Raw genomic sequence first — 27,008 nt, forward strand, 5'->3', positions numbered from 1 at the left:
TCATTTTATGTGCACTGTTGATTAATGTAAAGAAATAACTCTATGATAAAGACTGAATGGTTTTCATGGCCTCAAAAAGCACCAATTAATACTGCTGCTTCTTCAGGGGTTGAATTAGGAAATAACTGTGGGGGTAATGTTGCCTGAAATAATGTGCTCCCTAATTGAAATTACCATCTTGCTTAATCTTTCACAGGCAGTAGACGGTGAAGCAACAGCCCAGCTATGTTCAGAGCAGTGTTTGGGAACAAGAGAGAGGGAGGAGGAAAACGAGGAGAAAAAAAGAGCCAGAGACATCCAGGTAAGAGCAAAATCGTTTCAACCATCCTTTTAGAAAACTGTGGCATGTCAGCTCAATAATAAGTCAATGTGGCACCTTCGGGCTTGTATCTCAATGATGTTTCATCACAGTTGTATGCTTAATATGTGTAGGAGGAGATTTATCCTGTGTTGTACACACTTAAGGTCTTGCATTATTTGATGGCAATATGCAAGTTCTCTTCTCTTGGGTGATTTAAGTAGAGCCATTTCAATTAGCCTAATTCATGAGTGTGTTCTGTCCTTCACACAGTGTCCCGCTGCTTGCATTTAAAGTGTGTCAGGAGAAGTTAGAGTGGGTTAGGAAAACATCCTGACCTACTAAAACATACTGAATTTCAACTTCAGTTTTAAACCGAATGAGAAAATTCTGTGTTCTTGTAATAAACACGTCTTCTCTGCTTAACATGTTGCAGTATTGTCAGTGAAATATGAGATGAAAAAGGGTCGCTGGAACATTTTGCTGTTGAAATGAAGCTACGGTGTTTGTATATTTCACAGGGGGAACTTGTCAACTTGCTGCAGTTCAGGGGAGATTTCAGACTGAGCAGTGGTGATAGATGAACATAAGTAGCGCTCAGTATTAGAGCAACCATGTTGCCCCATTAATATTTGATAATGTGCTGCTCTGGGTAGCAAGAACAGAGAGGAAGATAGAGAACTGTGTCAGTCTCATTAAAAATGATATAGTATGTTTACAGTACATTTGGATGGCTCTGATCATTTGCAGAGATATCACTTCTTCTGAAAAGCCGATCATGAAACGTTTCAAGGCAATGATCCCTCCACACTTTTAAAAATTATGCAACAGCATATCGTGAATTTTTGATATTATGGAGTAGACCTCTGAGTCCTTATTTTGCTCAGAAAAGCAAAACAGACTCATTTAAGGTAAGAGAACAATGAATGTATGAATTATACCTCCAGGAAAATGACAACAGTCTGGTATAAGTGGCAATAAGGCCTCTGAAATCACCTGGCTTTTTGAGTTCTCATGCATAATGTTTATTTGAAAACACAAAATAAGATGCAATGGATGCAGTAAGAGTGGACATGAATTTAAATATTGAATCAAAATATAATAAGTGTAGCCTCTTTATTTAGTGTGATCCCATTCCTTTAAATAGATGTTCTGGCATTGCCAACTTTCCATTACCTCATTCAGCAATATGCCTCCAAGACAAGATATGTTCACTCTGTCGCAGCCTTATGTGAGACATAATTTAAACTGCTCTCTCTGTGATGTTAAATCTGCTGCACAGACACACTCCTGTTAAATCAACTCCGCCTTTTTAATTGAAACTTTCTAAGCGATTCTTTTTGTGTCCTTCTCTATCTTTTCTCTACACTCACCCATCTTTTCCATGCAGGTGGGGAGGTGTACACTCGCAGTACCTTGCAGAGAGACAGTGGCGGGCGTGCCACACACTTCCAGGATCATGACAGGGGCTGCACTCAAAGCCCGACAAAACCGAGAAAACTGACCAAGGGTGCTTCCATTTCTCTACCGTCCTCCCCTCTTCTTCCTCGCCAGGCTGACATAGCTCCCTCCCAGTCATGCGTCAAGTTCACAGGTGGGTTAAATTGAAAAAGTAATGATAATACAAACAAAGCACAATCTAAATATCAACAATTGAGCATGACAAGAAGCTATGCATCAGGGAATAGCTGCAAAAATAGCAGAAGGGTTTCATGTGTTTGCTTTGATTAGCAGAGAGCTTCTGTGCGTTCAGCTGTTCCATACATGTGACAGCAATGCATGAGCATGCAGACGGTGCCCCCAGGGCCCCAAAAACATATGACAGATTGTCAGAGTTAATGATTGAACAAGATAACTTAGGGCAAGGAACCCCAATTAGGTAGGTCAATTTAGAGATATTACATGAGCTTTGATTTTTACATAATATCGTATTTCATGCAGTCACAAAGACAACTCTTTGAGCAAAATAAAATCTACAAGTCCCCATGAAATAAATTTAAAAAAAAATCCCATTTGTTACCCTGTGTCCTTGTTAATTGGCCATTTATCTCTTGTTATATGCCAAAAATATGCCAGAAAAAGCATTTTTGCATCCAAATCCCATACTTTTCTCTTTTTGTAAAATCAGGTAAAATGGTTTCAAATGTTGTTAAAAGTTTGAATTTTAGTGGCAGGTTTTTCAAAACTGTTATACGCATCACATGTACGATAGGTAGCAGATGTAGCCGTGCAAGTGTGCAATGATACTTTTGTCTAGCTGTGAGTTAGCTTGTGGTCTGAAATTTGATGTCTTCATGCAGCCATTGTTAGGGGGCATTTTCTCTTCCTTTTCTTCCCAAGTATATTAAATCAAAATAATACATGTTTAATACATTCATAGGGCATTATTATTTAATTATTCATAAAGTCATAACAGTAAAAATCACAAAGATTGCATCTTCTGTTTAAACAAGTTTGGTAACTAATACACAAATATAGTATGTGCATGGTGAACAGGGTGGCCATTGGTCCATAAAAAGTCTTAAAATGTCTTAAGTACATATTTGCTACTAAAAGGCCTTATAAAGTATTAAATCGTCCAAATTTAGATTAGAGTTAAAAGTTTAAAAAGTTTTAGTCATGTCACGACCAGAATTTCAGTTGTTGGTGGGAGGGAAACGCTATTTGACAGGGTCACAGACTTTGACACAACACCTGTGTGAGCACAATGCCCCTATTTTTAACCCCTCTATGCAATTAAATGAGACATCACGCCTGCATCGTCAAACTAAGGCCTTGCAGGGAAATATGCACAGAGTATCATCAGTGTCATTTCACCTTACTGTTCATTTAGAAAAGACATGAATGTTTTTAAATACAAAGAGTTATATTTTCACTTTCAATGTGTATTTCCATCACAAGTTTGATCTTAGATTTCATATAAAGTTGTAAACACTCTGTAAACACTCTGTTGAAGAAAATGTAATTCAGAGTATCATGTTATTTTAAAATGGAATTACCTAAAATAAATCCTGTGTCATTTTTAATAATTTAAACTATCATAATTGTTTTATGAAAAGACCACAAACTCTTTTTTTTTTTTTACCTTGTGTGTCTCACCTTCAGAGAAGCACAAGGTGGCAGTGTCCTGCCGCAAGCACAACCATTCAGAAAAAAAGGTGCTATTTCCTTTCATTGCATGCAGCATTGCCTTTTTTTCCATCAGTACACTGAACGAACATGACACGGAAAATTACATCAAGTAAAAACATGCACTGTCATGGTCTTCGTGTCTGTGGTGGTCATGAAAAATCAAATATTAAACTATGTGTTAAACAGTGTTTCCGAGTCTGTCCACATGCGTGAATCTAACAATGAATAACCTTGAATGTAAAAAATTCAGCACATAAGCAAACATCTCATCCCTCTGAATGATCTCCACTCCTAAAGAATCTGCGCTTCTAAGAACCCTCAGATGTTGTTGCATAAATTGAGACACACCCACACACACATCAATATGAGTGCACCGCTGTCCCTGCCATCTCTCTCTCTCTCACACACACACACACACCTACACACACATACACACATTACCAGTGTTAATATATTATAGATAAACGCCCACGGTACAGTGAATATTGTACTGTTTGCATGCTTGCCTCGCACTCTGTACATACTGCTTTATACTCCTGGGACACAATTCAAATTCTGCACCACAGATCTCATCTGGGGAGGCTTAATCTCTCTCTCTCTCTCTCTCTCTCTCTCTCTCTCTCTCTCTCTCTCTCTATTTCTCTCTTTCTCTCTCGCTCTCGCTCTCGCTCTCACACTCTCTCTCTCTCTCTCTCTCACTTTCTTTCATATCCCTCCTTATCTCCACCCTCAATCCCTCCCTCCCTTCCACCCTGCCTGCTCTCCCTCCCTCTCCCGTCTCCCTCTTTGCTGTGGCCGAAGGACGGGTAAGGAAACTGGAGTATGTGGATGGCTCTTCCAGTGCGAGAGAACCTCTTGTCTTTGCCTCGCGCCGTGGCAATACAGACCACAGAGGTGAGAACGGGAGCGTGTGGGAGTGTGTTTAGCATCGTGTCAGTTTCTCCAGGCATTGATTAGGAGAGCTGAATGAATGGGGTAGAGGTGACAGAGAAAGTGAGTGTGTTTTAATTACATCTAAAAGGCTTTGCATTAAGTTTTTTTCTGATGAATGAAGGGGACCGTGATGTCAGTGTAATCCTCTGTGTGTTATTGAGAGTGGATTTGTTTTATCACAGTTTGTCCTGAGTGTTTGCCCTGCATGCTGCTTGCACAGTTATAGTTAGATTAAAGCAATAACGGTGTAAATACCTCATCTGAGCCGGCTTCCTTTGTGTCTTTGACCAGAGGGCTACCTTTAGGGCTTAACAGATTTTTATGAGGCATCTTCCATCCCGGTTGCCAGGCACCTCTCAGCTTCCCGTTTCCAATGGCAACTGCTGGGTGGTTTGATGAATAGTACTGGACATTCAGTGTGTCCTCATGTTACTCCAGATTGGATATCAGCGCACTGCTGACTAAATGCAAAGTTTTCTCTCCTCCCCCTCTCCAAAATACACATCCACCCTTCCTACCCAAGTCTTCACCAGCTTTTCAAGTTGTGAAGTGAAATTAATATTGACAAAAGGCTCGAATCAGGGTGCTTTATGGAACACAAATTACTGAGCTTGCCTCTCAGAATTGACCTTGATCCTCTCAAGACTAGGCTCTTGTTTGAACACACTTGGGTTGAATGTGAGAGTGTTGTGATGCAGTGTCTTTTCGAAGGAGAGTGTGAGCCAGCAAGACAGCATGAGAAAGAATCAGTTGAGGGAGTGCGAAATGAATGTCTAAACGCAAAGATGTTTGTGAGGAGGAGTGAGCTGTTCCTGTAATCCGTGATGTCCTGTCATCCTGTTTATATGCCTACTCAATATGCATGTTGCTCAGCTGCTAATGTTACATAGGTGAGGTGTGAGGAATGTATAACTCAGCTGGTTGAAGCAGAGAGAGCAGCAGAGGTGAGCGTGGACCTGAGAGGAGCAGGGGTTGGAGGTCAATGCATCAGGGGATCCTTAAACAGTGATAAATGAATGCAGCACATGGCCTGTGTCAGCCAATCTCTCCTGGAGCAACAGAGAAGGCAGAGCCAAGGCACTCCTTCTTTCTGCTCCAGAGTCAACACCGAGCTCATTGAAATTCACAACCCGTCTCTTAAACCAAGAGCACCTGGCAGGCGTGTGCACGGGCAAACTCACAACCTCACACAACCTCTTGCGGCTGCCTCAACCAGGGGGACTGGAAAGCCACTGACTGTGCATCCATAATCAGGGCAGCTGGGTCTGCGCTGACCTGTGGATGCATACATTTCTCGCAGTTCACTAGCGATGCTCCTGGGTGGGAACCTCATGAGCTGAGCTGAGCTGAGCTGGAACGAGAGCGTCCACTAAATGACGGTCTCATCTGGCCCGCCATGTTTCCATTTGCTTGTTAATCTGTGTGTCCTGAATGTGTGTGTTTTCCAGACCTCCACGTGGAGCCCCAGCCGGGCTCCTCCCTTTCTACCCAGGAACTGATGACCAGATTATGCTTCTTATTGGGAGAAGCAACGCCTGGCACTGCTAGCTCTCCTATGGAGGACAGGAAGGAAAAGAAGGTAGGGCAGTTTATTGATTCACTGGCCCCCTTGCTGTCATGTCATAGAAAAAGGTGATGGATGGTTTATGAAACGCCCCTCTTGTTTTCAGCCCTCTCATTAGCATCAGGATTTAGTTTCTTCTTTAAACATTCATATGTTATGTACAGTTGAGTGCAAGGAAACATTTTATTAGATGCTGCGTGTAAGTTGACCACTCAAATGCCCCTTGGAAAAATGGATCGATATATGTATTTTGGAACATTATTTATGGTGTTGCTATGCGTCCGCAGGGCTCCATTTCTCTACTGGGTGCCCTATCACTTTAACCTCTCTGTATGAGAGTTATTGTATGTGCTTATGCCTCTCCAGCTCTATGCCTTTGCATTGCTCAGCCTTGGCCCATTTTCTCAGCCTCATTCCACCACCTGAGCTCCAGATTCAGTCAGTTTCACAGCGATAGCGTGGCTCATATGAGGAATGTGGGTTGTCCTGGCTAAGATAGATGAGGCTCTGGTATAAAGGGAATAACAGTGAGCTGTTTCAACTCTGCTGCCTAGTCTCCCAACAGTCTCTGTGTTGCAGAAACGTTGCATCAGTAATGAGGAGACCTGAAATGCACCTGATCAAAGTGTGCAAGGATGAGGAATATAAAAAAAATAATTTTTCTTTTCTTAGACAACATGTCAATTTCTAAACAAAACTGTTTTTGATCTCTAAACAGTTCACATGGCTCATTTCCCACTGTCTTTATTGGTAAAGGTCACACACAATAATACATGCTGTACAAATCTCAATTGTGATTTTAAAAAATCATTAAAACTAGTAAAAAAAAAATCCTCTTTAATAGACAAAGGATTCAAATTTATTAAATTATACATAGCATATGTTTGAAAAAGAGGCATTTTCTTCCTCTGAGATCAACATAATGGCAAACAACACACAATGAGTGTGCTTCGTGTAAAGTCACCTGAAATTAAGAATTGTTGTGTTATTTGTAACCTTAAAATGAGCCATTTATATCTGCAAAGGGAGCAGTTCCTCGTCCACAGAGTTAGCCATGTTGTACCAGTATGTTCCTACAGTAGCCCAGAAAGGACAACCCAAACACTGGCTCTGAAAAGGGCCATTCATGTTTTTTCATTTTTGCGTTTTGTGTTGGCCACTGAAGTTAACAGCCCCTCCATGTCAAGCAGTGCTGTAAAAACACAGATTTTTTGTTTTTTAAACAGGAAACTAGTTTAGTCAGCAGTTTATACCAGTTTTAAGCACCTGGGCCATTTGTTTAGGGGAGGAAGAGTCCTGCGGATAACTCAGCTAACGCTAAAAACCTCCTGGATCTTAAGTTATCAGAGAAAAAAAGTGAGCACACATTAGCAGGTGCTGCACTAGAGGCCCATCTTTTTAAAGCTGAACAGCACCAGAGAACATGAAACTGCTTTATTCATTGTTTTTACTGGTTCTAATCACCTGGTTCATTTGTTTTGGCGAGGAAGAAACCTCCATGGATAATTCAGCTCCTGGTAAAATTCTCCTGACAAATGAACACTGAGGGAATTCTAACAGGGAGTTCATGCTTGGCACATGTGAGAAGTTTCAGCTCGTTGCAGTCTGCAATCCTTACCCCTAGATGCCACTAAGTCCTACACAGTGCTCCTTCAATAAAAATATTGTTTTTGCAGGGTAGGCTGCAATATATTGTGTATATGTGGTTGTTATTGTGTATACGCCATGTATTTATTCTGTTCACGCTTGAAAAGCAGACTTAGAAAGCTCTATCACTAGATGTGATACTACTGAGAATGGAGCCTTGATAACTGTCTTAAAAAAGACAGTTTTTTATCAACCTAGCTTTTATTGCTGTTGTTTTTTCATTTTAATGAGTTGTGGTGTGCAAAGTCACTTTCTTTCTTCCTTTAGCATAGAGATTTACATGCAGTTTCTTCAACACACACACACACACACACACACACACACACACACACACACACACACACACACACACACACACAGTCAGTCAAAAAAAGGTACTGAAGCAATGCCTTTTAACACAAAAAGACAGGCTATAATGGTATTATCATCTAATGTTAGATTTCCTATTTCCTGAAACGTGCATGTACCTTGCAGTAGGTGTAATGTATAATTTCACTAGTACCTTCATTCAGGCTGTTTGTTGGATTTTTTTTTACTTATATTACATCCTGTCTCCTGTGAAAAATGGTCACATTTCATTTGGTCTTTGTGATAATCAACTCCATGTGGAACAGCAGACTGTGTGTGTACTGTGATTTTTACAGTAAATTGTAAATGTCTACAGCAAGTGATTTAGTTTTGAACGCAGCCAGCCATCATTATGAAAAAATGGGAAAATGACAGCCAGGATGAAAATAACTGGAATTATCCTTTCTTTTCCCATCTGCCTGCACACACAAACATACTCAGTCACACAGAACAGTGTGCATGAAGGCAAACACTGTCATGCAGAGTGGAGGACTGTCAGAAATGGGTGGCAACTGACACTGTTCATTTATTACACTTTTATAATAGAAGAATATCACTTGTGTTTCCTTTTTTCTTTCCTCGTGCAGAGTTGATCAGGTTGACTCTCTTGCTGTGTCTCTCTATACATTTGTACTTTGTCACTTTAACCTCCTTGATCATATATCTTTATATCCTTTTTTTCAGTGTGATACCTCTGCCCAGGGGGGAAGTCCCAGCTCCACTCTCACCTGCAGCACTGCCTCCCCCTGTTCAGAGAGCCCCTCCTCCACCCTGAGCACCAGTGCTGGAGGCCAGCCTGTGCCCCAGCCTTTACCCTTACCGTCACCTCACTGCAGCTCCAGTCCCAGTGGAACCCTCTCCAGCCCTGTGCGCAGCCCTGCCCAGTGTCCTGGAGCCACCACCAGGAGCAGCCCTGGGCCTCCTTCTCAAAGCCCCACCTCCACGCTGGGGAGCAAAGATAGTGGGATCATAGGTGAGAGCTGCTGCTGTGTATCTGTTGGAAGTCATTGCCAAGTTTTAAAATGATCTCTGTCCACATTGTGTGAGTTCAGATGGTTGTTTTATACTAGGTGAAGCATATCTAATATAAAAGCCAAGCCACACTTTACTGAAGGTTAAAAAGAAAAAAGAAAAGTGCTAAAAAAACATCAGCGGCCTATTTAACTCAATGTGGAACTACTGGTCTTATCAGAAATATGACTGACTGAGTGCCACACCTTCCTTCATGGTGATGAAGGAGCATCACTTAGTTGTAAGTTCTTGTCAAATGTGTACCCTTACCCCACAGCTAGTTTATCTACATCGCCTGTGCCACTTCAGCCTCAAGGCTTCAGCTCCCTCCTGTCAAAACTGGGACACTGCTGTCTTTGTTGCTTATGGGTCTGATTCTCTTAAAATAGGACACTTTTTGTCCCTAAATAGAATTTGTATTTATAGTTAAATACAAAAGTGCAAAGGCTGCATCGAGTACAGTAAAGCCTGTCGATTGATGAGTTACGGCTGATGAAAACAGTTAGGTGTTTTTTATTGTTTAATGAGTAAATGAGATTCGTTGAAGTGGAAGGCCATGCTTAGTTTGGTTTTAACTGATAAGAAAATGCAAGTAAGCAATTACATGCCATGTGTTTCTCTGTAGAAGTATGATTTCTTTTTTTGGCTGCTTTACTTAACCCATATTTTCTTGCGGCACAGCAACCATCACTAGTTCCTCTGAGAATGAGGAACGCAGCGCCTCAAGCAGTGAGGTCCTGACTAAGGATGAAGGCCCGGGGGGTGGTGCTGGTGTAATGGGCCATGCAAGCGAGGACCGCCATCCCGGGCCAACCAGGGACAATCTGACCACTCAACCAGATGAGGCCTTACCTAGAACGGACATTATGGAGCCCAGGACTCCACCAGCACCGAAAAGACCCCTCCCACAACACCACATACACAGCACCTCCTCCCTTGTGATGCCGCGTCCAAATTCTGTGGCAGGTGCGTTTACCTTTTCAAATGCGTTCACCTGTCATTCTGTGATTAAATGAATAGTTTTGCATTTTTGGGTAATATGTGTGGATGCACCAATTGTGAAATTCTAGGCTGATATGGATGTTTAGATAACCCATACCATTGTGTTTCTTGTGTGGTTGTTATTTGTTTTTTGTTGTTATTTATTTCCCCTAAACCAAAGAAATTTACTCCTTCATTACAGTAACTAGCACACATTCAATAATACATATTTATTAAAGCAACTTTAAAATAACCTTCTTTTACATGAAAAACATTTAAAAAGACATAACAGCTTCAAAAGCCTTGTTACTATATATTACACATTATAATTGCCTTTCATATTTATTTTATATTGCTCTGAAAACAACAAATTTCTCCTTCAAACAATGGTATTAATTCAAGTTTCTCACCAAAGACTACATTTTACAAGATTACATTTAAATACATCATTATAACGTTAAAATTTACATTCACCCAATACTCAATACTTTTTCTGAACAGAGCTTGAATGCATCACAATGCAACTCAATACAACCTTCATGAGGTGTTAATTGCGGCCACAGCAAATGTTATCTAGCTCTTCTCCTACCAATTTCAACACGGATTTGTTGTTCACAATCTAGCACTACCAGGTAAACAATAAGGTGCAGATGTGTCGATAGTGAGTTTACTGCGTCCTCTTGTCCTGAGAGCAGGACGCCGATAGTCCAGAGCCCTGCTTTTTAGCCTGTTGATGATGTAACACAACAGAAAAACATCAGCCACTGCCACTAGTGAATGTCATCTTTTTTGCTGACAGACTAATGGTAGTCAACAAGGCGAATATTGGCTGATACTGATGTTCGGCCAAAAAATCGGTGCATCCCTAATAATATGTGTATTCACCTTTTTTGCAGAGAGTTTGATGAAAAGATCCATACAACTCTCATACCTGTCTATTCAGTGTAAAGCTGGAGCCAGCAGCTTTTTAGGTTAGCTTAGCATTAAGACTAGAAACAGGGAGAAACAGCTTTCCTGGCTCTGTCCAAAGGGAAGAAAATCCTCAAAGGCTCACTAATTAACAAATTATATTTTCTGAAGTCTTGCTCTCACCTCGAGGGTTGCCAGTCAACCAAGGGAGACTCCAGGAAGTCACTGCTCCCAGCCAAGAAGTAGTTCCACACATAACCCCATGGAAAACTACAACATGTTGTTTTCACACTTCTTTTTTTGTACGGATTAAACAAATGAGACATAATGTGTTAATAAATGAGCTAGTGAGCGAGTCGTTAAATCTTCAATTGTTTTGTAGATGAAGTGGGTTAATGAGCAAATGATTGTGACAGCCGTGACCCGTGTGATTAATTAACAGACTGATAAGTATTGAGTGAATGGCAGATTGATTGAACTGATGTTTGACTTGAGATTTTCAAAATATTCATCAAATACGGAGAAAGCTTAATTTGTGAAATCTCTGTGATGCAGAACTTAACTTCGCTGCACCATGTGTGTTGGTGCTCTACTTACCAGCGAGGCTGGATGCACATAGTGAGCAGTACCAGTTAAATGTCCTGGGAGGCCTCCAGTTGTCATAAAAATATCCCCCTCCCTCTACAGTCACGATCTTTGCAAGTGCACAAGGCTCTTTTTCTTCCCTTAGATGTCAGTTCATTTGTGGTGGGAGCAAAAGAAGAGATTCCCCAAGGAGTGGATTCACAGTAACGCCTGCCAGTTTCTTCTGTCAGCTGGTGCTTTCATTTAGGCACCCTTGATGAAATTCAGAATAAAGATGAAGCGAGCCACATAGCACTGTAGCCGCAAGAATTTTACTCCACAATTATGAAAGATTAGATCATAGAGTGACGATGTATGTATAAAATATGATGAGGAGACAGTAGTAAAATGTAAATTTAATGATTCTTGGCTTAAAATTTAAAGATGATCTCAAATAAATATAGAGTGTATTATGTATCATGCCATTGTAGCATATACATTAGACCAACAATCATAGCAGCAGAACAGGAAAAGAAAACAAATCACAGAATAAGTTAACTAAATCATACCATATTCCATATATATACATGTGCACTGAATTGCAGATTTAATTTTCAAATTAGTCTGTGCATAATTTAACATCGAGAATAGATGGAGGCTCCATCAAGTTATGGTCCTCACTGTCTGCTCTCATTAACAGCCTTGTAATCAGAATCTATGGAAAAGATAGACGTAGCTCATGCTCTCAAAGTTTCCTGATATAAATGCTGAATCTTGTAAGCACAGAAATGCAAATGGTAGTCCACAGCAGTTTGCAGAATGAATACAAGTTACCTGCTTCATCAGCCCCCAAGTAGGCTGAGACTGGGGCCATTTTGGCTAGAGGCATTGTGCAGAATGATGGTTGTTACAGAAAGAGTGCCTGAAGCGCTCTTGTGTTTTTCCTTTGTTAACAAGTCAGAGGCTGAAGATGTGCAGCACTTGCATCAACTATAGATATCATGTTTAGTGTTGTCGGTGCTTTCAGTATGTTTTCCTGATATTTTAATAAGCTAGAGTCCAACGAGTGTCTTACTAGCAGAATAGCAGCTCCCTATTAAAGGGTAACTATCATATTTCTCAACGACTCTTGTATCTGTCCATTAAATATAAGGCTACAGCCAGCAGAAATTTAGCTTAACTTGGCCCAAATGTCTGGTTTTTGATGACCGTTTGTTTGCTTGTTTACCGTCACATAAATTCAAAAGCATAGTTGCTACTTTGTGCATGCCTGCAAACCGTATGATAGTCTTGCCATTGTGAGGTGAACGGAAAAAATGGTGGTTTGGTGAACGGTGGTTTAAATTTGGTCTACGGGCAATAATTGGCCACCAGGCTGGACTTTGCACATGCCTGGCTTAGCCAAAGGACTAAAAACAAGGGGAAACAATTAGACTCTCTCTGTCCAAAGTAGGGGTGTCATGATGAACCAGTATTCACAATACAAAAAAATAGTTTTTTGTTTTTTTTATTATATTGATAGCATGTTAATAATAAACATATGATAATACCGCATTACACAGTTCAGCACATCTTAAATCATTTCAGGGTTTCCTAAATGTGTCTCCCTCTTCACCTCCCTACACTTTTAAGTGTAATTACTTAACAAAAAAAGACAAAACAAGTAATAAACAAAGTAAAAGATGACTTCCCAGATAGTATTGTTTGCATGAATTCTTTTGGCCACGATAATCGTGCAATGAAAACCTGATATTGCGCAAGCCCTAGTCCAATCTACCAGCAGCCCCAAAGCACATCAATTAACACATATCTTGTTTGTTCAATCTGTGCAAATGTGAAAACAACAATTTGCTTTTGGATGGTAAATTACGTGCTGATCCAAGCCACGAACTAGTCGGGCACATATGCTCCAATGTTGAATTGTTGATTTTATTCTTCCATTTTTGTACAGATTAAACAAATGATATATAATTTATTAATTAGTGAGCTTTAGAGGTTGTGATAGGAGGATTTTGTTACCTTTAGACAGAGCCAGCCTAGCCCTTTTCCCTTGTATCCAGAATTTGTGACACCCGAAGCTAACCACGTGCTGTCTGTAGTGAATAAGGGCATTTTCCAAAATGTCAAACTATTCCTTTTAGGTTGAAAAGGTTCAGCTCTTAATGGGTTGCTCATGAATGTCCCTGATGTTCTGGGGTCGATGCTATCAGGGATGCTGTGGGTTGGGCCAGAGTAGAGCTGACCTTTAAAGTGTTGACTGATCAACAGAGGTTGGAGGGTAATCAACCACACTGTCATCAGCAATGAACATAAAGGCAGCCAGTGAATGTGGGACTGATTGTGGTGAGCAGATTCCCATCAGGCTGAACTGTCACGGGTGGAAGGATGAGCTGTCCTAGTGTCTCTGTGTCAAAGCGGCTGAAAACACGTCCTAACTCTTTCAGTGTATCCTTGGTCCACTCAGCCATTTGGCCTGGCTGTCTTTCTCATCCCACTCCACACCTCCTTCACACTGTTTTGCTGCCGACTGTTCTTCATCCTCTCACTGTGGATGTTCTTTCAATCCTCAATTCTCCGCTTCAGCTCTTGCTTGACAATTACAATTATTTCTTCCATGTTGCCCGTCCTAAATGCCACCCCCCACCTGTTGAAAGGGAATTCATGTTTCCAGCATTGCAGGGTTTATTATTTGCTCATCTCCAATCTTTTTTTTTTTCTTTTATCATAATTGCGGCGCTAACTCTAATTAATTTGTCTTGCATCATGGAGCCTTTTCATTGTCCACTGGGTACTCCACAGAGCAGGTTCCATGTACTCTTAAAAGCCCTGTGAATTACAATATGGCCTCAGTAGTTTAACACGGCTCTCTCATTCTGCTGCTGCAGAAATGATGGACACACGCAGGGATGCAACATATCAGACTATGATCTGATCTGCCAAAGTGTGGGGTGGTGGAACTGTATGTACCGCAGCATTGTGAAAAAACAAGTTCAGTGTGTCTCTTTCTACCAGTTCTAAATAAAGACAGTCCAGTATTACACTATGTAGTAAACATGAAATGTCAGTTAACAGAGCATAAACACATTTCACGTTGTGTGGCTCACATCTGAGTGTGGGGTGATTTGTCATGACGAAGGATGCTTAAGGACATTGCTGGCCAGCATCTTCAGGCTGTGGCTGTAATTGCTGTTTTAAAGCTTTAAGCTCATAACAGCTCAGAGATGCTCTGAGATTATCAGTGGCTACGTTTAAGATGTACAGTACATGATTATAGTTATGTGGGGTCATCATCTGTCCAGGGCTTCCACTTTTCATGTCTAGTGTCCCTTTGACTTGTCTATCTACTGTATTTTATTATAGACAAGTGCAACGTGACTCAGACCTTTTTTTTTTTTATCCCACTCTGAAGGGATTAGAGGCAGCAGTAATGCCAGATTTTCAGATTTCACAGAGGATTTTTTATATATTAAAGCAATGAATGAATGAGATAGACCAAGCTGTGACTTTCCATTGAAAACAAACTCTGAAAATAACATTTTTTTCAGTCAGTCATTTTTCTATGTAGTTTGAGACTTTTTTCTCTCGTAATACTACATACTTTTATACTACCAATAATCACCTAATTGTAGATGTATCCCTTCTTTCACACAATATAGTATGAATAACAGCAAACCTAAATATTGAGAAAGCCAATATCATTACTATCCAAGAGGTCCCAACAAACATGGATGCTTCCGGTCGCAGTGACTGTAATCCAGTTAGCTGGTTCTCTGCCATGCCTGGACTCATAAATTTGGATTAGATTCCCCTTCATTTACAAGGAGAAACATAACAAGGAACAGCCTGAAACTCGGTGAGAACTTAACCTTCTTGCCAACTCCAAAGACAGATAAGCTGCTGACCAAGATTGGGATGTTAAGAGGTGCCTCAGTCTGACAATGCTTATAAATTAAACCACAATTATGTCAGAAAATGTGTAACTTTCCCAAAGATTCTCACGTTAGTAATGCCGGCCTTACATCAAACGACTTGGGCAATTTCATTGTTATAGACAAATTTCTAATGACAGAATAAAATCATAAGAGTTTTACTTCAGTTGGTGCATGCTTCCATGATCTTGATTGTTTGGTGTAAGGTGGTCATAAAACTGTCTTAAATTGGTCTTTTTCTCATTTTGACAATTTAACTAAGTCAGACATTTGTCATGTCTTGACTCATGCAAATACTGAAGTTCAATGATGTGAACATTGTCAACAGCCAATGTGCTCTCTCCAGCACCAAACAGGAAGCAGTAAACTGGGTACACAGTGAACATGAAGGGGACTCAGGGGAGGAGCAAGAACATAAACAAGTCTTTTCTAGTAATTTGGAAAAGGAGGAGAAACTGGTAGAGTTGTGGCGTGAACAAGAGTTGGTGTTTTACTTGGCATGTATCTGATCCACCAAACCAGCACCTAGTGAGAAATCTCAATTTTTGAAACAGTTCGCCTCTCATTCCCACAGTCTCCTCCCACTAAAATAGCTAAGCTAACCAGCGGAGGCTGGTGGCGAGCTGAGGCAACAAAATCCAAAATGTAAAGTTTGCAGGCAATGTAATGTTTGCCGTTAAACTTCTGGTTAGTTATGTGGATATGCAAGGAATTGTTTAATGTCATATTTATGAAAGGGAGTTTGGTGCAATATTCTCCACCAGGAGCAGTATGAGGAATAATCTCAAAAGGAAACTTGCAGATAGTGACCCTGCAAGATCCCCAGTCTTTGCAAAATCTTAGAGTGTGTGAATAAAAACTCTCTTTGTCTTTAGATGTGAGAGGGTGTCAGACTTTTAAAGTCTTTTCAAGGTCTTCTAGTGTTTGGTTGGCATTTGTCTCTGGGGTTTGAATCATACCCATTTTTGTTGCATTTTATATTCATCTCTGTTCTGTCTCCCAGGTAAATCATGGCAACAACTTAATAAAGACAAAATCTACCTAAAAACAACAACAACAAAATGATACCGGGGATAATGCAATGCAATACAATTAAATAGCAAACACACTCAGCCTTACTTTAAATGTTCATTTTTCTCAAGATGACATTACTTCACTTATTACACAATGAATTATCTATGGACTGTTTTTAGACTGTTAGTTGTAATGTTTCGTCTATGACATATTTTCTCCAAAAGATATTAGAAATGTTTTTTCGACAAAACATTAATAACACTTTAGTACAATCAGACACAAAGCCAGCAAAAACCACAGGCTCAAAAATGACAACAGAGTGGAATCAGCACCTCTCTGACACAGTGTCAACATTACACATTTGTAATGTTTCACAAAGATTAAATTGTAGTGGGATTGCCTTCTATTTTTTGACTCTCTGTGTTTTGCTGTATAATATTATGCTGTGATAGCAGAATTTGATTTAATTTTTACAGGTGACCAAATTTAAGAACCAGCTGATTACACAAAGCCTATTTCTTTATTCTGTGCAACAGCCTGAACTGAAGCTTCTGCTAAATGTCTTTAGAACTGCAGAAAGTAAGAAGCCTGGCTGACCTGTAAACTCTGTAGTGTGAGTGGGAGGATGGATAGGGGGATGTGGGAGTGAACAACTCTTTTTGTTTTTTGCCTGTTTGACATTTTCTTTCTTTATTCTATATTATGATATGTGGCTCACTTGGTCATTAGAAGAATGCATGTAATCGTGTGATTGACAGCTGGTACATTTTTGCATTACAGCCGTCGACATGTTTCCAGTGTTCATCACATATTCCGTGTCCTGACGTGTGAGACAGAACGAAACATTTGGTCATTTCAGAGTCGTGTTAGTTTGAGATTACAGGACGTGAGATGAGTTGTTTTCTCTTCTTCTCTCTCTTTTCCTCTCTCTTCTCTCCTCAAGGTCATTGAGCAGTTAGAGCAGCAACTGTTTATGTCTCACGTCTCCATGGATACAATAATTGACTCGAGCAATGAATTTGACACTTGTGTGGTATGCATGAGTTTCTTTGCACATTTCCTGCATCTCTCTCACACTCTGAATCCATTCCCCACCCGCTCTCTTTTTACAGCAACTAGCTCCACTCGACTGGAGGATTTGAGCTATATGGACAACCATAGGGCTGCTGGACACAGGAGCTCCGTCCGCAAACACAACACAGCTGGACGTGCAAATGATGACTCCAAAGGTATTTTGTGGCTTACCTTCTGGGTGAATTCACTGTGTAAATATAGCTTGGCGCAGAAACATCTGTGTGGAGCATGTGCGCACTTTCCCAATGTCAGTGCTTAGATTACATACTCATATAGTATATAGCTTTAACTCTTTCCTCTCCCTCTGTCCAGGGAGATTGGTGCCATTCAAACAAGCTGACATCATGCTAAAACCGCTGCTTTTCGAAGTCCCCGGCATCACCGCAGACACACCTTTTGTTGGCCGGGATTGGCTCTTCACACGTCTGGAGGAGGTCTTGAGAAAAACCAGCAGCTGCGAGGGACGCGGTGCTGTCATTGTGGGTAACGCAGGATCAGGCAAGACTGCTGTCATTTGGCGGCTGGTGACCCTCAGCTGTCATGGCATGCGCACGCCACAGGGAGGTCCCAGCATCCCTCACAGCCCCGGATCCTCCCCTAAATGTAAGACTCCTATCGTAATTCAGAGCACTTTGTTTTTGTGCGTAATTCATACATTCTCTAGTATGCTGCAGTAATGTCAGATTCTTGTAGGATATTGGAGGAAATATCACTTTTTGGGAAAGGAGTTGGTAACTGGGTCACGCACTCTTCTTTCAAGTTCTCCCCTGAGGTTTCTCTGCTGATTGCAGTTGTGTAAGGGGACTGAAATTGTTGGGGGGTTTTTATATCATGAGTGGCACTGGAAATGTTCTTTTATTTGCAAAAAAAGAAAAAAGTAAACCTTGTACAAATGGATTTTGCACAATATATGCATGATGCATGCTGTGAAGTGCTGGTAATTTCTGTTTTTGCATAAAATGTGACACACCAGGAGTTAGGAAAATAACAACGTCCACAAATACAGATTTTTCTATATTATCTTCTTTCAGCCTTTTTCTGCAGTGTTATAAGAAGTATTATTAAGATTACAAAGCATTACAGAGGAAGCAAAGTTAAAGCGTGTTCAAAAAGAATACAGTGCCATTTATTTTTCAGCATCATTGCATTATTTATTGATACATGTATTTTATTTTGGTGTTTTGTTTTAGATATAACAGAGAGTTCAGCATGAGGTGTGCAGGAATCAAAATTTATCATCCTGCACTCTCTGAAACAAACACTCTTGCAGCCATCTAGTGTGATTTGGCTTAATGTCATAGTTGCCAGTCTTGCTTACAGATGCACTAATTAATTCTAGCAGTCTAATTGTCTTTCTGCTTCACTCCTGGCATTCCTGTGCTTACACCGGAGACTTCATCTAACGAGTATAAATGGCAGCTTTGCGTTTGTTGTTGTTGTTTTTGCATTGCGCTTTGTTCAGGTGGGGATAAACACGGAAAAACAGCATCCAAACAGCCAGCTGACTCCCAGCCCAGCCAGAGTGTTGTTGCAGGAACAAGCGATAGTGCAGCACAGAGGAAGGAGGCTGTCAGATGCCTCGCTGCCAAGGTACCTTGAAACACACATGCACTCACACATTTGTATTTCTATACATATGAGAACCCTTAATTACAACTTTAATCTTAGAGCAGTAATTTGACATTTCGGGAATGTCTTTTCAGTTTCTTAAGAGTTAGATGAGAGGATCAGTACCAATCACCATGTCTGTATGTTAAATATGAAGCTGAAGCCAGGAGAGGGTTAGCCTATCTTAGCATAAAGGCTGGAAGCAGGGGGAAACAGCTTGTTTGGCTCTCTCAAAATCCACCCACCAACACCTCTACACTTCACTAATGATCATATTACATATGTCTAATTAATCCAAAAAGGATCAAAGGTATAAAATCCAAGGTATAAAAATGACAATTCTCAAGAAAGGAAACTCAAAGAAGTTTCCGCTTTTAGGTATAACTTCGACACATATCTGAAATATCAAACCAAAAAGCCAAAAAATAATAATTTTTGCACTTTTGTTTTTGTACAGATTACTGAAGGCAAAATTTAGAGCAGCAATCTACTATTTGCTCCATAAAAATACTGTGGAGTAATGGTGTCCTGAGCAAAGAATGAAGTCATGCTGCCACTGTGTGTGTGTTGTACCCGAGCCTCTCAGTTGTGTGCTGTGGTTGACGGTCTGGCTGTCGTATAGGGTTGATATCAGTACAGCTGCAGCGTGATACCAAACGGTGTGCTCATCATAAACGGCACTGCTTGTGATTGTTTTGATGACTGTATGTGCAGCTACTCGAGTCAGTGGGCATCACAGGGATCCGGGATATTCTGGCTTCATTTTTTAACAGTGGGAGGAAATGGAGATGTGTTGTCCTTTTTATAAACAGTCTACAATGCAGACTACCTGACCCCAGACTTTGGATCATAGATATGCTCTGAATGTTGCAAACTTGCATATTTCTCCTCTTAACAAACGAGATACAACAAGTCAGTGAGCTTTAGAGGTGCTGGAAGGCAGCTTTTGTTACCTTTGGACAGCCAGGCTCGCTGACTCCCCCTCTTTCAGTCTTTCTGCTAAGCTAAGGTAACTGGATGCTGGCTGTAGCTTCATACTTAAATACAATACAAATATGAGAACGGCATAGATCTTCTTATTTAACTCTTGACAGTTTCAACATGTCAGCCTATTCCTTTAATTTCCCATCCCAAATCTTAATTTAACTTAAATCTAAATTTAATGTTAACCCCAATCAAAGCTTAACAACAAAATAGCCCTCTAAAGAGGAAAATACTAAACAAAAATGTCCTCACTTTCATGAAATGTAATAAAATAAAATGAAAATAAACAAAGATCCAAGAGTACTCACACACACACACACACACATTTACGTATATCCACACAATGCACTCCCATAAGGTTCTTGCTGTTTATGCTGTTGCTGAGCAAACTACTGACTCACCTGCAGTTATAACATACAAAAGGAAGCAATTATATGCATTATATTGACATTATAGGATTGCATCTTGTTGTTGTTTCCCTGCACGTCTCACCAGATTTGTAAGCACAGTAATATAATAGAGCATCATAAACAGTACAGTACTGTAGGGAGCTTTGACTGTAAAAAGCCTTTGCAAAACACTGAGGAAAGATCAATTCAAAGACATAAACACACATGAGCAGTGGTCTTTCTTTAAAGAGCTATGGGGCTGCACATTTGGGACACGCATTTTTAATGTCATAGTTTTCTCCTTTCCTTTCGGTCACATGTAGAACATGCTGCTGATTGCATCACACGGATGACATGGAAGTTTCTAAATTTACTAACGTGGCCTCTATAGAGTTTCCATGGGAACTAGTCAGACTACTTGTGATGAGGATGTTGACTCAAAAGTACAATCACTGAAAACATCATATGTGGACCACTCGTGGTCAAGGCCTTTGAGTGAATACTGTTGAAAATGTAGATTTTTCTGCAAAACTACATGAACAATTTACAGATAATCTCCCAGTAAAACTGTTGCCATTTATCACAATGATTTTGTATTGTATGTTTTGGTTCAGTCTTAGTCCTCCTAAATTAACCCTTATCAGACCTTTTGTTACCATGCAGCTTGCCTCCCCAAGCAATCCAACTTTTTACTGAATATTTTACAAGAGACTCTGCAGTAATCTGCTGAATGAAGCTCTTGTTGTTTCATAATGGCATGTGATGACTCAGCTACCTCTATAAGATTTCTGCAAATGTGATTTCTTTTTATATTGTGGTGTTACTTTATTGTAGCCCTTATTGTTTATACATTCTGTGATACCAGTCTAGATATTGTTTTTTTTTTCCTGAGATATGAACTGGAAATGCACTCTGAACAAAACAGTATCTGAATTTGTGCAGATTTTTGAATCATCAGAGTGTTTCAGGTGTTTTTTGCATGCAGGGACTGCTGCAGCCAAATAAGCAGCATCTTTTCTCACAACTCAGATTTGCCAAATTATAAACAAACAGGCTGTAGGCTGAAGGGGTGTAAATAGTTCAATATTCATACATTCTGCAAGGTTTACCTCCTAGGACGATATTGAAGCCTGTCAAGTCAATTTTATTTATATAGCCCGATCACAAATGGGCCTCAAGGGGAAAAAGCAGTGGCACTGTGCGAGACTTGACAGTAGACGAAAACTAACTGAAGTCTTGAAAAGTGCCTGCAAAATGGCTTTTCAGAATTCTCTCAATTGCTTTCTCATCTTTTTCGAAGACACTTGAGACCAACTTTACATCCATGAGGGCTTCCTCCCGTTATATACATCACTTTTCACCAGTTTTTAAAGAAAAAAGTCGTGCATTATGGACCAGTGCAGTTCTGACGTGTATTCTCCCATGTTAAAACCTCCTGATCTGTTTCCACTAAACATGTCTATATTTACCGATAACTGTTAACCCTTTGAAACCTGAGCAAACTGGTTTAATTTCTTTGAAAAACATGTAGAGAAGACCTTACTTCTCACTTGATTCATGGAACAGTTCTATTGGCACCATCCACAACTTTTGACAAAAATAACACTGAACTAATAATGAACAACAAACTGAACTCAACTGAATTGGACTGTTGGTGGAAACAAGGCACTGGAGTAGTCTGACGGCCAAAATGCCAAACTCAAGTCTTCAAAACCAGAGTCCAAAAGCAAAATGGTGATTTTATGGTGGCTTTATACACTTCCTTCAAACGATTCATGGGGTTTTACCTGCCTTCTTCTCTCAGGTGGTAGCCTATCATTTCTGTCAGGCTGACAACACCTACACCTGCCTGGTACCAGAGTTTGTGCACAGTGTCGCTGCCCTGTTGGCCAGAGCACCACAGCTTGCCCCCTACAGGGAGCTGCTGGTACAAGAGCCACACCTACAAAACACACTCAGCCTGCGATCCTGCGTTCAAGACCCCATTGCTGCCTTCCGAAAGGGTATCCTGGAGCCCATGAACCACCTGCGCAAGGGTAATGAGGTCTACAAACACACAGTCACACAAAGACACACACACACACACACACACACTTGAGCACACACAAACACACACACTTGAGCACACACACTTAAGATAAATGTGATATTCAAGTTTAAAGACCTTTTAAAATTTTAAAATATTATCTGTTTTAAGGTAGAAAACTGTCTGCTTCCCTCACCATGCAATTAGGGAGCCATCTCCTGTGTGAAATAGCTTATTAATGACTTCATGATGGGCCCATAGATTATTTTCCCCAGTTAAGGTCAATGATTTGAACCAGTGAAGAGTGTGAAACAGATGTTAGGTCGTTTTACATAGGGAAATGATGAGTGTTATTTTTGCCCTGGTGAATCATCAGCATCCCACCGGAAGTCAAGGTCACAAAACACTCTGGAGAGGCTGTGAATGTTACGGGCGTATTAGCCACCTCAGTTTCTCATGATACAGTCAGTCAGCTAGATTGATGTGTTATTATGGCTGGGCCCTCCACAGTCTGAGCAGAGGAGTGTTTTGTCCACTCCATCACTATTAAGCAGGTTAGAAAAAAAAATGGAGAGCCCTTGTGCTTGAGTGTGTGAGTTCTTACAGGCTTGCAGGGATGCATTGACAGCTTAGATTATGTGAAACATGATGGATATGTCCTGTTTCAAGCTAATAAACAACAATGGCCTCTGGCCCCTTTCAGTAGAATATAATCAATATCAGCAGTTGGTGCGTTTCTCAACATATCTTGTGCTGGGAATCACAGATGCACCCATTTTTAGCCATGAAAGGCTTCAGATAAAGCTATCACACCATCTGTCTTTGTTTCCTTTTTATGTGCTCTTTGCAAGGGTAATTTAATATATCTGCTCTTGCAATGTGCCTCAACATAATTTTTCTCTGTCTTTTGGTTCATGTGTATTCAGAGCGTAGGCTACCTGATGAAGACTACATCATATTGGTGGACAGTCTTAATGAGGCAGAGTTCCATAAACCAGACTATGGAGACACCATCGCCACTTTCATTACCAAAATAATCTCCAAATTTCCGTTCTGGCTGAAGTTGGTGGTCACCGTCAGGACAGGCCTGGTGGTGAGTGACATTTTTCTTATTATTACAGAGATCTCTAAACCACAGTACACCTGCCTCAAAGGGTTGGTTCACCCAAATTTATTAGGAGATTTCATATTTCATGCTCGCTGCACACTTACAGACATCTCTTTTGTAATGGTATTTTGTGTAGAAAATATTTCGGGTGATGCAAGGGATTTTTTATGCCTCCATTCTAGCCACAGCTGTCACCACAGACATTATGTTATTGTGTTGTCTGTCCATGAACACAATGTCTTAGTTATGTTTTGAGGGAATTTCCTCGAATTTGGCACAAATGTCCACTTGGACTCAAGGATGAACTGATTAGATTTTGGTTGTCATAGGTCACTATGGCTGCACATATTTTTGGCCATAACTAAAACATGACAGAATTTCACACAAATGTCTATAAGGGCCAAATTATAAGTGTGACATTTTATATCCCAAAGGTGAGTTTCACTGTGACATCATAATGTTCTGCAAAAAAAAAAAAAAAAGATTCTGGCCATAATTCAATGCTAAAGTGGGGACACTAATCTTGGGTGCCCACCTTGAAACTGCGGTGATTGTATTGTATAGCTTATTTGCAGCAACATATATATGTAAAGCATTGTCTAGTGTCATGTCTGCATATGTTTCTGGAAAGAGATGGATATGAACTGCAAGTTTATTGGTTGGCAGAGCCATACAACCAAAAGGCAGTAATTCTAATTTGTTGTAGTATTGTAGTTGGCCATTGAGGCAATTTGGCAGCCAGGCTAACTGGTGGCACCAGATTTTTTTCTTTTTTAATGCATCCATGGGTGGACCCCACCTCTGACCCAATGTAAGCTGCGATAGCCTCCAGTCCCCTGCTAACCTGCAAGCAATCAGTGCATAATAGTAGATAATAAATGGGTGGATGTATGTTTTTCATTTCAAATGTCCTCAATACTGTTGAAAGGTCTGTGGATCATTAGGAGTATCGGAATATTGGAATGTATGCAGGTAGAACTATAAAGATGGCTAGATACCACTAGAGGAAAATTAAGTGAGAAAATAGGATTTTGTATTTTGGGCGAACTGACCCTTTAAGTTTAACCTTGCCTCATTTTGTCCAAATCACATCCCAATAGCTGTGCCTGTTGTCTTAGCTCACTGCACACGCTGTGTAGCTGTGCTTTTACTGCCATAGTATAGACATTGTGGCTTTTGGCACCATCACTCTCTCTAGTCTGATGTACTTTCTCAATCCGGTTGATAATCCCACCAAACAGCGGGCGCATCTGTCCAATGCCAAAGCCAAGCCTCCAAATGCTGCATGGATTATGCCCTGAATGGATGGTAATACTACTGGGAGTCTGCTGGGAGTCTGGAGCTTGACAGCCAGCCAGCCGGTTACATAATTTGATTAGTGTTTGGGAAAACACAAAACACATTTGGGGTCATTTTCTTCATGATACATGTGAAGTCAGCCAGCATTAAATACCAAAATTTAACGATGAAGAGTACAGCAATTATCCCACCCTCCCAGTATCCCCAAGCCATGATTTGATCATCATTCATTCAGTCTTTCCCTTTTTTACCAGCCATCTCATAGAGACTCTCGTATAACAAATGGGATATTCACAAATGGTTGAGAAAGGGTCAAGTGGAGCAAACGACCACAAGTCAATTACTTGTCGTTGAACCAAAATGTCATTCATTGTTAATGAGGAACTGAGCGGCAATAACATGATTTTTTTCTTTTTTTAAATCAGTCATAGCTGGTTTTGGCCGGTGTTGAGCAGTTGAGGATGGCAAGAGAGGAGATGAAATGTGACTCTGAGAGATGCCTGTGAGCAATGTTGGAGCTTGAGTCATTGTCACACTGTTTACTGTACTGTATCCCATGGCTCCGCGTGAGTCACAGGCAACAGCATCTGAGTAATGGGTCCTGATTTTGGTTTAATTTGTCCTTAGCTAATGCACCAAAGATTTGCTACCTACTATTCTTTAAATAACGAGGTGTATGTGCCTGCGTGTGATTTCTGTTTTTACCAACAAGAACACATAATTTATTGGTTTCCTTCTCTTGCAGGAAATTACTACCCTCCTTCCCTTCTCTGGCATCTCTCTGGACATCCTGCCAGACAGCAGTGATCTGGGAGCCGACCTGAGCGACTACATCCATCACCGGGTCAGCAGCAGCACCCAGGTCGCGGCCAACGTCACTACACCTACAGGCTCAGCCCCCGATCAGCTGCTGCTCAGCAAGTTTAGCAGCCACCTGTCGACTCGGAGCCATGGCTCCATCCTCTACCTTCAGCTGACCCTGGATCTGTTCCACAAGGCCCACCTGGCTCTGAAAGGAGGAAACTACCTGGTGGTGCCTGTGTCCCTGTCAGAGGTCAGACATATTTAGTATTGATTCCCTACAAGCAAGGATGATTTGTACCCAGGAGGTAGTTGTGCAGTTGCCAGGGGTCTGTGGAAATATTGTTGGTAAGCTCAGCTAATTTAAAAAGTTATAAATTATGATGTTGTGATTGAGAGTGCAGAAAAATGACATAGCAAGCAAGCAGACAAATTTAAACAGTTGGATAAAAATGATTAATAAACCATTAAAACAGCTTAAAATAAAAGATATGTGGTTGAAATATATCACAAAAAAGGTATACTACGCAAGAATTGTTACACTTTTTTCAAACTTGGCCCCTCCTCAGTACACTGCTGGTACGTACACTGCAAGCGAATATTGTAGGAACATTCTATCTGTTGCTATGGAAAGGCCAATAGTTTAGCAAGGTAACTAAACAAACTGCTGGCACCCACCTGTTCAACAGAAAACAGACCAAATCTGCCTTGCTCTTCATCCTCTGCTTCAGTGATCGCCAGCGAAAGTGAAAGGCAGCCCATACTCACTCTTATTTTGGAATGAAATTTATCTGCTTGCCGTTTCGTTTTGCTATATTTGCAGTTTTTTTGCGTCCTCTTGGATGCATGCTGATAACGGTCTAGCACCTTGTTGCTACCTTTTTGTCAAGGCCTGACCCCAAGTATGCACTGTGCCCAGGAGCATCCTGACCACAGCAAAATAAGAAGAAAATAATAAAAATTGGGTAGAGTCTCTGCAGATAAATACACCACCATACACTTGTAGTGAGTCATAAATGATCATTTTAGAGAGATTACGTTGGTACATTTTTTTTTTTTAGGAAATCTTGAATAATAGATTTTTGATAAAACTTTAAAGCAGAGTGTTTTGATACAACAGTTCATATGCTATATACTGAATTACCCACCCCCATGAATGGCATCATCTTGTTATGTACTTAACGTTAAGTTAGGTTTAAGAAAAGTAAAATAAACATGGAAATGACTCACCTTAAAATAATTCAGAGTTCTGTCTGTGTCACTATGGGACACAAACACTTGGGGAAAAGTCCTGTGTTTGTTTGACCCTTTCATAACCCCATCCTGCCTCTATTTACACAGCCTCCCAGATTACTTTGGTTTTATTAGAATTCTGCTGCATTAATATTT

At 40.5% G+C, this 27,008-nt stretch overlaps 1 protein-coding gene across 1 annotated transcript in view; it reads left to right on the forward strand.

The window, feature by feature from the left end:
- LOC121943951 (protein TANC1-like) overlaps positions 1-27,008 on the forward strand; it is a 46,152-nt gene that overhangs the window by 214 nt on the left and 18,930 nt on the right. Inside the window, exons 2-13 of the mRNA XM_088076256.1 lie at positions 197-301; positions 1,689-1,892; positions 4,232-4,324; positions 5,812-5,942; positions 8,607-8,895; positions 9,615-9,899; positions 17,443-17,559; positions 17,717-18,007; positions 18,867-18,994; positions 22,190-22,421; positions 23,338-23,504; positions 25,564-25,872. Of these exons, the coding sequence (XP_087932382.1) occupies positions 226-301; positions 1,689-1,892; positions 4,232-4,324; positions 5,812-5,942; positions 8,607-8,895; positions 9,615-9,899; positions 17,443-17,559; positions 17,717-18,007; positions 18,867-18,994; positions 22,190-22,421; positions 23,338-23,504; positions 25,564-25,872 (2,322 nt within the window). The 5' untranslated portion in view covers positions 197-225. The remainder of the gene's footprint in view (positions 1-196; positions 302-1,688; positions 1,893-4,231; positions 4,325-5,811; positions 5,943-8,606; positions 8,896-9,614; positions 9,900-17,442; positions 17,560-17,716; positions 18,008-18,866; positions 18,995-22,189; positions 22,422-23,337; positions 23,505-25,563; positions 25,873-27,008) is intronic.

This window comes from Plectropomus leopardus, chromosome 1 (assembly GCF_026936395.1).
Source record: "Plectropomus leopardus strain MGB_pleo_1.0 chromosome 1, ASM2693639v1, whole genome shotgun sequence".
In the NCBI taxonomy this organism is placed as follows: domain Eukaryota; kingdom Metazoa; phylum Chordata; class Actinopteri; order Perciformes; family Serranidae; genus Plectropomus; species Plectropomus leopardus.